This window comes from Euprymna scolopes, chromosome 13, assembly GCF_053919585.1.
Source record: "Euprymna scolopes isolate OS-2025 chromosome 13, ASM5391958v1, whole genome shotgun sequence".
NCBI lineage: Eukaryota > Metazoa > Mollusca > Cephalopoda > Sepiida > Sepiolidae > Euprymna > Euprymna scolopes.
The window spans coordinates 102,271,892-102,285,543 of record NC_136494.1 but is presented as its reverse complement, the minus strand read 5'-3'; the positions used below and the strand labels follow the sequence as shown (position 1 = coordinate 102,285,543).

General features: G+C 29.4%; 1 protein-coding gene across 1 annotated transcript in view; it reads left to right on the top strand.

Annotated features, from left to right (window-relative positions):
- Window positions 1–13,652, top strand: part of LOC145292115 (gamma-tubulin complex component 2-like) — a 146,431-nt gene that overhangs the window by 115,711 nt on the left and 17,068 nt on the right. The window contains exons 27-29 of the mRNA XM_080138219.1: window positions 6,125–6,268; window positions 8,058–8,168; window positions 12,412–12,560. Of these exons, the coding sequence (XP_079994345.1) occupies window positions 6,125–6,268; window positions 8,058–8,168; window positions 12,412–12,560 (404 nt within the window). The remainder of the gene's footprint in view (window positions 1–6,124; window positions 6,269–8,057; window positions 8,169–12,411; window positions 12,561–13,652) is intronic.

The window sequence follows — 13,652 nt, the reverse complement described above, 5'->3', positions numbered from 1 at the left end:
GTCTATTATTTGTCTATAATCAAACACCTGCATGATATATTTGGGCGTCAACTTAATTCTAAGCAGTTAATGCAGAAAATAAAAAAATAAACAATGGTAACTGTAAGTAATAATTTTCTGTTTCAGGGTTATTTTGTGTGTTTGTTTTTTTTGTGGGGAGAGGGGATATCTGCGCAATGTTATTTTGCATAGGCATAGATATAGAAAAAAAATGTAAATAATAAAAAAAAATTATAAAGAAAACGTCCGTTATAAAACAAAGGGAAAATAAATAAACCAAAAAATTGGTTTAATATTCGTAAAACTAATGCTTTGTGTAGAGAGAGCGGCCATATTTGTAAAGGTGTAACGTGTTTGTTATTTGTAAGAAGGTGTTTAATTCGGAATAATAGATTTGTAAGCTCTCAGCCAATGAGAATTGCCGGAATTTCAAAAGGGAGAAAATATTTTTGAATCGGGAAGTGGAAAGATAATTGTATGTCTATAAGTGTATGATCCTGTTACAAAGAGTGCCAAGACAATATAGTTATGCGTATATTTCTTCCCAGTTTTCTGGGAGCGGTGGGAGGACTTTAAATTTAGAGGGAAAAATAGGAACTACTTCGTCTGAAGATGTTGCAATTGTGATGATGTTCCTAGGATGAAATGTAGGATTTTATTATAACGACTAAATGTATGTAAAATGTTGTTCTAAAGTTTCGTAAGATAGTGGCTAATATTCTAGACATAATAAATTTGTATGTGGCATGTGTTGTTGCAAACCTACAGTATTTTTATCCAGAGGGGAATTTCTGCAATCAAAATATTATATAGGAGATATATATAGCATGAACTCTCCTGTCGATACGGCACATGAGGTTCCGACAATCCATATTTTTAAATTCATATACATATATATACAGGATGGAACAATAAGTGTTGCCTTAAAGAAAACAACACTATACCTTTATTTTAAAACTTTTATTGAAAAAGTAATTTAGGTAACTTGATTATGTAGTAGAGCTGACATTTATTCAATGTAGCTGCCTTCAGCCTACATTCACTGCCTCCGGAACTGGGAGTATGCCTTTTCCACAAGCGCCGGTGGGAGTTTGGTGAATACTTGGCAGATGGCGTCAATGAGGCTGGTTTTGGTGTTGTGGAAGGTCATGTTGGTGAAGTTCTTGATGTATGACCAAACGAAGTAGTCCAGTGGGTTCAGGTTGGGGGAATGAGAGAAGGGTACAAAGGCGTAGCACTCCTTCTGAAACCAAGTCTGGGTCTCTTTGGACTTGTGGGCCAGCGCTGAGTCCTACTGCCACACCCAGAGTCTGCCAGCGGCTACCTGATTGTACTAGGGGATCACCACACTCTTCAGCACATCATGTACACTTTGGTGTTGACTTTCAAGCTGACCTTGTAGATGTGAGGTGGCATAATGTGGCCCTTACTTGAAACCACACCTAAGACAGTAACTGTGGTCAGAAACTTTGTTTTCATCACTCTGAGCATGTCCCTATTATTCATGGCAATCCAGTGATACATATTAAGGGCGCCGGCAGTGGTCCTGTTGTCATAACTTGGATTGGTAGAGAGCATGAGGTGTACAGTGGCGCATCTCCAATCTCGCTCGTTGAACATTGTGCCACTTTCAGAGATGGTAGAAGGCTTTAATTGCTCTTGAGATTTGTACACAACTGGCCAACTAGTAGATTGTCTGCAACCAAAAAAGAAAACCGGTTTTCATCAAACGGAAATGGAATCATATTGTCTTTTCTAGGGCGATAATTTTATCGTTCCACCCTGTATGTATGTATATATATATATATATATATATATATATATGCATTTTCATGGGGGCCCTATCACCAAAACCCTAGTGTAAAACTTATAAAAAATAGTTTCCAAGATGTAAATCCAATGAAAAAGTGCGCATTGAATTTATATTAGGTTATATCAATTCCATTTGTCTGAATAGATAAGCATCTTATAAAATCATAAATGAGAAAGAAAAATAAAAATCACCCAAAGTGATACGAATCATTACAAAAAAGAATTATGACCTCCCACGTTTACTGGTAAGTATTTCTTCTCTCCCCTTCCCTTTTATTTTTCTTTTTGCCTTATTTTTATGTTTCTCTTTTAATAACAAAGATTTCTATTAAAAGAATTATTGTTTACATTTTGATGTTGGATTTCTAAAGAAATTGCAACTGAAACATGTCTGCAGTTTATTGCAATTAAAAATGCAATAAGACCTTTTTTTTTTTTTTTTTTTTAAAATCATATTTAAAAATTTAACTTAATTGTTCAATTAAATCGATCAGAATGCATTTGGTTTATTTGTAAATGACAAGTCAGACATTTTTAATATTTTGTTAATAATTTAAAAAAAATAGAATGAATTTGTAATGCTTAGAAATTTGAAAAAAATTTGGTAGCATTTAAGTAGTCAAATTGAAAATAATTTCTGGCTTTAAAATTCTCAGCAATAAAAGTTGTCAATAAATACTCGTCATAAACTTTCTTGATGTCATCCAATTTTTATTTATTCCATCCTCTCTTAATATCATTGAACACCTTTCTATCTCATTAATCCTTGTCATTGAGCCACTTTTAGCTAATTAGTAACTCATTAGTAAATCAAAAATAGCTTTAAAGTTCTGACAAAATTCCTTATCTATTAGGTTCTGAATATGACCTTAAACTATATCCAGTGGTGAGGCCCCAGCTTGCGGGCTTTAGGGAGTGTGGAGCCACCCTTTAATTACCATTGCTCTGACCTGGAGTGGTAGTACCAGTTAGGGTCCCAACTATGGGTTAAATAGAAACTGACTTGAAAACAACAAATATATTCTATTAAAAAATTTTTCTTCAAAATCTTTGGATTCGGCATTAAATAACCCGAAAAGGGTTGATATGCCGTAAAACAAAAACAACCAACCAACCTTATCTATTAAGATTGAAATTTCTTGAAGTTTTTCACACCCAATCACTTTATAGAGGTTAGAACAATATCACCATAACAAAATTATAGTATAATAACAATTTGATTCGATTAATTTAATGATCAAATAATAAAGTCATTAAACTTCAAAATTCTATTAAAAAATTAATTTGAAACAAAACAAACAAACAAACAAACAAACAAAAAAAAAAACTGCCGACAGATCCGTGTGTTTTCTTGTATTAATAAATAAAACGTTCTTGTTCAGAATTCTCCCTATATGAAAAACAAAAATAAAAATATGTATGATGTATGTACTCATGCTGAAACAAAAATATCATTAAAAAAATCACATAAATTGATCAAATAGTTTTAATTCTAAACAAGAAAATCAAATTTTATGAGTAACTGAAGAACAGCTGTCTTGTCCACCATTTTGAAACAATCTAAACAAAACAAAGGGAAATAACTCAACAATAATTAAAACTTGCAGATTTATGTCATAATACTGATGAATTCCTATTAATCATTTAAAGATGATTTTTTTTTTTTAATGAAAATAAAACTACTTGATCAATTTACATATTTTGGAGATTTCATCATGACTACAAACATCATAGAGGTTTTTTAAAATTTTTTTTGTTTTTTTTTTAATATGGAAGGAATTCTGTACAAGAACTCAAAAAAACAAAATAAAAACTTTGGCATGATGTTTAAACTTGACTGAATTGTGAATGAATGTTTTTTCTTTGAATTTATTTGAGAAAATGTTGTCAAAAATTGTTCTGTCAATTTAGGAATTGAAATTGTTCTTTTTTTTTTTAGGATAAAACATATATATATATATATATATATATATATATATATAAAAGATTTTTCTTAATTTAGCCTTGCCCTGGCAGTTGAGTTTTAAATTTCTTCCATTTCTTTTTTACACACATTTTATCTTTCTTTTAATAATATTATTGGAATTCATTCCCTTTTCCTTGTACCTATTTATGAATTATTCCACGGATTTATGCCTTTTGGATTGGATCATCTTCCAATCATGCAATTCCCTTGGAATTTACTTGTGCGAATGGAAATTTAACTAACTTTCTTGGATTCTGCATCTTTAGATTTTACCGTCATTGGATACTTTACCCTTCACCAGACTATCCATTCCAGTGAAATCACTTTTTTATTCACCCTATTCCCTCTGCTTCACTTTTTGTTATCAAGTAAGATCTATGACTTACATGTAGTTTCATTAAATACTTTTGCAAGCAAAATCCAATCCTCTGATGAGAAGGAAAGTATTTCTTCAAAACTCTGCGGATTAAGGACTATCCACTTATTTAGTGTTTCCTTTTTAAAATTATGTTTAACATGTTTTATTAACTACTTGTTCTGATATATATATATATATATATATTTTTTTTTTTTACTATAGTAATTAAATACCTACAGACACTAGTGTTTCATCCTTTCGGGAATCTTCAGTGCAGGGTGTCACGATTAATACCAGTCGAATGATTCAAATCCCGCAACACAAGACATCTCTGGGCCGATTAGCGAAGACCGTATTAATTTGGCTACCATTAACCGTGTGAAATAATGTTGAATTTAAACATTTTAATTTAAAATGTTTATTTACATCAGTTAGACAGTGATCTCATCGTTATACAATGATCTATGCATAAGAGCTAAATTGACCGACTTTAATTCAACTGAAAGTGTTCAACAATAAGAAATAAATTTCTTAAAGGGGCTGTCATATATATATATATATATATATATATATATATTATCGTTATTGGATATTTTACCCTTCAGCAGACTATCCATTCACGTGAAATCACCTTTTTCTTCGCCATATTCCCTCTCCTTCACTATTTATTACCATGCTGACGTAAATACTGAAAATCGATACATAAAGCATCATATATATATATATATATAATTATTTTTTTACTATAATGATTAAATACCTACAGACACTAGTGTTTCATCCTTTCGGGAATCTTCAGTGCAGGTGTCACGATTAATACCAGTCGAACGATTCGAACCCCGCAAACCGAGACATCTCTGGCTCGATTAGCGAAGACCTAATCAATTCGGCTACCATTAACCGCGTGAAATAACGTTGAATTTAAACATTTTAATTTTAAATGTTCATTTACGTCAGTCAGACAGTGATCTAATCATTATACGATGATCTATGCATAAGAGCTAAATTGACCGACTTTAATTCAACTGAAAGTGCTCAACGATAAGAAAGGAATTTCTTAAAGGGGCTGTCATAATTATTTTTTTTACTATAATAATTAAATGTTAATAATTATATATATATATATATGTGTGTGTGTGTGTGTGTGTGTAGAAAATTTAGTTGGGATACATTGAATTTTGCTGGAGACTTCTTCAAATCACCACTTATGTATTCTAGGAATTTGCATCATTAAAAACCTATTTGCTTGGATGTATTTGTTTATTATCTGCTTAGTTATTTGCAAACTTCTAAGATGTGAGAGATTAGCCTTCATAACCATATAATTTATGACTGTAAAATATTATTCCAGATATTAAGCTAAGTTTATTTCATTTTGATGTATTATTATAGAGACTGTGTTTGCATCTGAAATCCATAAAAAGTTTTACATTATTTAATTTTATGTATAATTTGGAAATGGAGATAACTATGAAACTACATTAGTCAGCATGCTTTATTTTTATCATAGCGGCTGTAAAAATATTGTGCTTGATTGATTCATGTTTTACTATGTTTTATTGATAACATGAAAATTATACAAAAAAATAGAAATGTAAATATGAGATTGAGGGCTTGTAGTAAGAGTGCTTGGAAATGTCAGATGTGCCTCAAGGAGAGATAAAGACTATAAATTTACCAAAATTTATTTCAATTGATGTCACATACATCCCCTGTCTCCCAATCAATTCCAAATAGTTATTTTAGCCCTAAAAAATAATAAAAATGATTACATGGTGTTATTAACTGGATTCAAAAAACATAGTTCTTGCTACTGTATCATTATTTTTCATTTGTATCTGTTTTTTTTTTCCATATTTCTTTGTTTTTGTTTTTTTTTTAGTAAAAATAATTTATTTTACTACCTATTTCAAAAATGAAATAATTGCAAAAAAAATTTAAAAGAAAAAAAAAAAAATTTATTTTACATGTTTGTTTGTTTCCTTTAGGTTTCTAATATTGATGACGTGTTGAATCATCACGGTGACTTTTTACACAACTGCCTCAAAGTATGTATGATGACGAATATCGGACTCCTTCACATCATTCACAAGTTGATGGTGGTTTGCATCACGTTCTGTAATTGTGTCAAGGTGAGTAGCAATATTTCAGCTAATCAGTAATATCGGTTATAAGACGGCTCCCTTCTGGGGAGCATGTTAAATTCCCATTGAGAACTATATTTTCTATAGTAGTTTTTAAAAAGGTTTAGGCTGTCGAATTAAATTAATAAGTGTAATCTTTGTCTGTTTTCTAGGAACACTCTAAAATAAGAATTGTTCGACTAAAGGACAGGATATGGATTAAATTTGTTAGCAGTATTCAACTGCTAATTTTATGCTTATTTTAAAAACTTTTGTTGTCAATCACATCTCATACAAAAACAATAAGTGCTTGTACATTATAATTGGATATCTAAAAACTATTTTAAATAAACACAATTGTAATTAGTAGAAATTCCCAAAATTATGAAAAACGATTAAGTAGAAAAATAATAATAAAAAAAAGCTAGCAGTTTGAAAAAAAAAAAAATTGTTTAAGTAGAAAGTCTTTCAGTATCTGAGAACCTTAACAATGAAAAGGTGGGATTTAACTCCTTGATATATGCAAATTCTCAATCCTCATCAAAAATATTCTGAAACAGCAGTACAAAATTATATAAATTGAAGTTAATATTTGCAAATTCATGAAACAAATTACAGAAATTACCATGATTATAGGAATTTGAAGTATACAAAGTTTTGTCAAATTGACGAGATTTGAGATTAAATAATCTGGTAAGGGTTCAAATGCGCTAATAAAAAAAAATTATTTTTGTTCAGATTATTTTGTTAGGTATTTATTAGAAAAACTTTTTGTCAGTATTTTACTTTTTTCAGAGGTTAAATGATTTGTTGGAGGCAAAATCCAAAGAAAGTTGGGTGACCGTAACCAAATTGACGAGATTTGAGATTAAATAATCTGGAAAGGGTTCAAATGTCAAACAAAAAAATAATTTTTTTTTGTTAGGATTATTTTGTTAAACATTTATTAAAAAAAATTTTTGTTAGGATTATTTTGGTAGGCATTTATTAAAAAAAATTTTGTTAGGATTATTTTGTTAAACATTTATTAAAAAAAAAAAATTTTAGGATTATTTTGGTAAACATTTATTAAAAAAAATTTTGTTAGGATTATTTTGGTAGGCATTTATTAAAAAAAAATTGTTAGGATTATTTTGGTAGGCATTTATTAAAAAAAAATTGTTAGGATTATTTTAAACATTTATTAAAAAAAAATTAGGATTATTTTGGTAAACATTTATTAAAAAAATTTTTTGTTAGGATTATTTTGGTAGGCATTTATTAAAAAAAAATTGTTAGGATTATTTTGGTAGGCATTTATTAAAAAAAATTGTTAGGATTATTTTAAACATTTATTAAAAAAAAATTTAGGATTATTTTGGTAGGCATTTATTAAAAAAAATTGTTAGGATTATTTTAAACATTTATTAAAAAAAAATTTAGGATTATTTTGGTAAACATTTATTAAAAAAATTTTTATTAGGATTATTTTGGTAGGCATTTATTAAAAAAAAATTTTGTTAGGATTATTTTGGTAGGCATTTATTAAAAAAAATTGTTAGGATTATTTTGGTAAGCATTTATTGAAAAAAAAATTGTTAGGATTATTTTGGTAGGCATTTATTAAAAAAAATTGTTAGGATTATTTTGGTAGGCATTTATTAAAAAAAAATTGTTAGGATTTTTTTGGTAGACTTTTATTAAAAAAATTTTTGTTAGGATTATTTTGGTAGGCATTTATTAAAAAAAAAATTGTTAGGATTATTTTGGTAGACTTTGATTAAAAAAAATTTATTTTTCACTCTTTTATTTTTTTCAGAGGTTAAATGATTCGTTGGAGGCAAAATCCAAAGAAAGTTGGGTGACGTTGACTAATTCGTTGCAAGCCACACAAAAACAAGATGCAAAAACTAAGAAGATGGAAGCAAAGGTAAAGAAAAAAAAATTAACAAAAATAAGACAAAAAAATAATTTCACCAAATTTTTAATTTATTTTTAATAAAAGAGCTTGGAATTTTTTTTTGTTCTTTTGAACTAATCACTAGAACTTTTTGCCATTTTAGTAGCGTATTTAAATTCATGATGCTTTGGTAATATTTTAATGATTAGTTAAAAATTATTTGCAGGAATCAATGAATGAAATAAAAAAAAGTATAAAAACTTCCAGAAAACGTTAGCTACAGTTTATCGATCCAAATGTCTGTATGTCCAGCTAAATCTTAAAAAATACATAACAAACACCCACAGAGTGGTAATTTTCTAATCGATGTAATCCCAGATGTATGATATTTAAAAAAATAAATGAATAAAATCATTATTTGGATGTCAAGATATATATGTATATTTTAATGTTATCATGTATGTCTTCCAGCCACTAAGTAGAATTCAGCATAAGTGAAATGAAACCAATCATCTAGTAAGAAACCATAAAAAAATGAATAAGTAATTAATTTACACATGTTTTACAAAGGAATATACAAATTAATTAACCTTCATGCAATTTCTTGCATGTTTATAACTGAGTACATTAAGAAGTTCGTTTTAATAATTTTTGAATAGAAAAAGTAGGCTTTTAATATCAATGTCAGAGCGCAAAAAAAAAGCAAAAAAAAACTCGTCTTTATAGGTGTATAGATTTGATTAGCAAGATAAAAACGTGGTGAAAAAAAGTTGAGAAAAGTTTTCCTTTTCAAGAGTTATCTCCCTTACATTTGATAAGATTAGAATTGCAGCAGTTTATAACAGGATGGGGGGGGGGCAGAGTGTATAGGTGTATCGCTAATTCAAATTTTAACAAAATAATAAACCTGTTTAGACAAAATTTTCTCATCAAATCTATATATCTATAAAAGTGAACATGGCTGTCTGTATTTCTGTCTGTGTACATTTCCCTAGGCAATAACTCTGTCAGTTTTAAGTCTACAGACTCTAAATTTGATATACAGGGTACTGAGATTTGGGAAAATCTTTGTAATCCATTTTCAGCCAGAAATTTGGCTGTTAAGGGGTCAAAGTTCAACGATTTGACCTTTGAGAACTCTACCAAACTCCTCCGCCAATTTTGTGTATAAACAATTGAAATTTTAGATATAGGTTCCTTGGACATAGATCTAACTAAATAACTTGATTTGAGCCCAAAACAATAAATTTTAAGGGGTCATAATAGAGGTCAAAGTTAAAAAAAATTTGAACTCTGCGGTCTCTACTAAATTACTCAGACAATTTCTGGTCTAAACATTTGACATTTTACATAAAGGGTATTCAGAGATAGGGCAAGCTTTTTCATCGGTTTGGGTAGAAAATTTGAGCTACCAATATACAAATGTATGTATGTATGTATGTTTGCATGTCTGCCTAAAACTCTTTTCGATTGTCTAGCCTTAATTTAAGCCTACGTCACTTCCGGTTTGGCGGTGGTCGAAGCAACAAAGATATCATTTTTTTCCCGTTCTTTTTCTCCTTTGTGGTACGGGTTTGAGCCTGCCTTCCTACTGACCACTTTTTTTTTGCTCAACACACACCTCCAAAAACCCGGGCAATGCTGGGAACCCATGCTAGTCAAATTTATTTGTGCTTTCAACATGAGCAGTCTTCATTTATATACCTATAAATTTTAGTTTTTGAAAACTATAGTTTACCTTGGCAGGGTAAATTGAATAAAACATTACTCCGGCTGTTACTTTTGGGCATGTACAAAATTAAACATTCATAACTTATCTTTCGTATCTATTTATCTATATGGTAACTCAGATGGTAACGACATGGGAGAGATAAGTAACGACTAAGGCTGGAGCATTAAACATTCAGGTTTTAATTCTAGCAGATAGTACTGGTACCCAAGTCAAATTTTTTCATAACTTTTGAAATCATTACTATATATTGGATAATAATCAGTAGAGAATTGGCTCTATAATAAATAAGAAATCTACAGAATTAAAATATAATATTCATGCATATTTTATGAACAGGCATGGCTAGGTGGCCTGCTAGTATATGTTAATTATGTAATATTATAAAATTTATTTAATAAAATATGAACATTAACATTTTAACTGTACCAACCGAGCATTCTTTAGGAGTCGCTTTATTTTCATTTTTCTTTAAATTTCTTTTTATTTTGACCTTATATGTTTTAGCTAACAAAAAAAAAAATTTTTTTATAATAGAGTTTTGAAAGTTAAATTTAATTATCATATTGTTTTGGTCATTAAATTATTAATTAATTTTAAGGTAAAGCAGTTCTAACCTCTAATCTATGACTTCTATAATGCCTTGTGGATAATTTTGAAGCAAGGAAATATTTTCTATTTAATAATTTGCTTCTAAATTCCTTTCAAATTTCAAAGAGTTACAAAGTATTTCATTCTTTTTTTTTTTTCAATTATGAACAAAAGATTAAAATGGATTATTATGAAAAAAAACGCATTTTGATGAATTTAATTTTCTAAATATTTTTTTAAAAATTGTTTTTTCTTGCTACTTATTTTTAAATAAATATTAAATTAATACTAAGTTAAATAAATCTAAGTCACATAGACACAAGAAGTGGGTCACACTATTTATTAATATATAAAGATTAAAAAGAAAAAAATATCTACAATCTAGATGTTTTTGTAACCGGCTTTGAAACCTAATAGGTGATGCCCTTTTTTCTTCCCTGCAACTTTTTTCCCACAGAAAAGATGTTGCAAGTCTGTCTCTGTTCTATCATTATTTTCATGGCAAGTGCTCACCTGATCTTCAATCTATGGTCCCTCTTTGCCAAACTTTCACAAAACACCTGACTATCTACAACCACTATCAATAATTTACCCCATTCTCTATCTGTGCTTAAATCTGAATGCAAATTCCATGAACAAAGCTTCTTTCCTTGAACTGCCTGCTTGTGGAACACTTCTCCACTGGCTTGCTTTCCGACTGATTATAATGTAGTAGCCTTCAAGTTCAATGCAAACAAGTTCTTGTTGAGCTATCCCCTTTAATAATCCAAACTCTACCCAATCTACACCATTAATGATTACTACACTACCACTTTAACCTTCATCCTAGAGTGGCTTTTGAGCCTTAATTGGTGACTCCCTTGTAAAAAAAAAAAAAAAAAAAAAAAAATGTAAACTTAATTTGTTCAATATTTCTATCAGTTTGTTTCACAAACGAAATTTTACCTTTTTTTTTTTTTTTCAGATGTTTAAATAGTTTATATAAAAAAAGAATAGAATGAAAATGACAGTTAATAACAAAAACACAAACTGTTTTGTGGAAGACTGAGAAAGAACCGTGGAACCATGACAACAAAGAAATCAGAAAGATGTCTATGACACCTTTTTGAAAGCTATCTTTAATTGATCTTTGGCTAGAGAGTATATCCAACCAATTGGATAGTCACATCATGCCATAGTATCTATAAGTTCATCCCGAATAATATTATGCAATCTGATTCTTCTAAAAATGGAAACCTTATTTCTCCTTTTCATTTTCCTCCTAAATAGATACTAGAAAGCGATGGTTGAAAGTCAGTCCTTTGAGAATAAAGAAAACTGCCATTGCCAAGGAGTAATGTTTTCTAAGAGTAATAATTCCACTCTCACAATTAAATTTTCTTTTGAGTTTTCTGAGGATATTAAATAATTATCCTTCTTATAAGATTCTGTTTGATAATTTTATTCAGCATTAAATAATTCATAGATGGTTGATATACCATAAAACAAAACAAACCAGACAATCTGCGAACTGACCTCGCTGTCTCAACCATTTTATGTCTACTTACCAAAGAATTGTCATCAGTTCTTTCGACTCTAAGAAATACATTTTAAAGGTTAGTTATCTTCCTTGTAAAATAAAACATTACTGTAGGATTGTTTTTTTTTTTTTTTTTTTGTTAGATACAAAGTGTAGTATCTGTTTTGCGAAATCCTTTTAGATTGAGGCAAATTTAATTTTTGTACCAATTCTGTGTGTCACTTTCTGGGAAACTGGATTTTCTGCATATTAAAAACAGACCGCATGTCTAAGTCTGCCTTCATGTAATCAACTTGTTAGAAGATTCCAATGAAGAAATAATCTTGCATAATTTTCATAAATAAACATAAGCTGTAAAATTCCTTTTTATTTTATTTTCTTCCATTTGTTTCATGGCCATATAAAAGAATTCTTTATTTATTTTTATTTTCCAGGTTGTGGCTGAAGTGATGGATGACGAATCAAAAGAACATCTCGGCACCATGATTGGCCAGTTTGAACAGAATTTCACCCAACTTATGTTGCAGTTATTGGAGAGAATCATGAAGATTCAAGAAAATGAAAAACAGACTCTCCTCTGTCGGTCAGTTTCTCTTTCATGCTTTTATCCTCTCTTTCTCTCTCTCTCTCTCTCTCTCTCTCTATTTTTTTTTAAACATTGTTTAGTTATACCTTTTTTTATTTTTTCAATTGGTCTGATGTTTTTTGTGTATAAAACAAAGGCATTAATAAATGTCCCATACTTAGATCTGTCTCTTCGAAGCGTGTCGCGATTTTGTTGCTTTTCGTTTTTCATCAAGACATCGTCAGAAATCTGTAAGATTTGGTTGTAATGACATTGTTGTATTTATATATGAATCTTTTTTGTGTGCTCTCTGTCTTTGTCTCAATTATAGTACCTTCTACCATAGCAAAGCAACACTCATCCTAGGTGGGTGGAACTAGCTTCCTCTGTAGGAGGAAGTTTCATAAGAATATTAAATTCACAGGGAGATGTCAACAACGTCCTACATTCAGTGCTTGATATTCCTGAATTGTCACGCATCTGGTACTGGTCAGATTCAATGTTGCTTAACTTTGGTGATCAAACAAGAACTGATTTTACAAATCAGTTCTTGTTTGATGTTTACAACATGATTTTACTGTGTTCATCCGTCTCATTTGATAGAATTGAAGTTTGGATCACATATGCATTAACTTTAAAAAAATGTTATTGTCAGAAGCAAATAACTCGTTTTTTAAACATTTTCATTAAGGTAACAAAAAAATAAGGAGTCATCTAGAAACAATCTCTTCTGGAGGTTCCTTGCACGTGTTGCTATAAAAAAATATCTGTAAAAAATATATATAAAAATTAAACTTTTTTTTTTTTTTTTTGTTTTTCCTAAAAAAAAATGTTGCCAAGGAATGAGTTGAAGGAATGAATAAATATTATTTTTCAAAGATTTGAAAAATTTTTTTGCTGATTTATTCAAATTTTTTTCAAAATGTAATAATATGATGCAGACAATGGACGAGAGGGAAAAGTGATACAAAAATAAACATTTGAGTCGAATCATGAATTAAAAATATTTCTAAAATTGAAGTTTTAACATCTGACGTAACATGTTGTAGATGAGTGTTGTATAAAACGGGGAAAAACAACAAACATTGATTAGGTCTGTGAGTTAAGAGA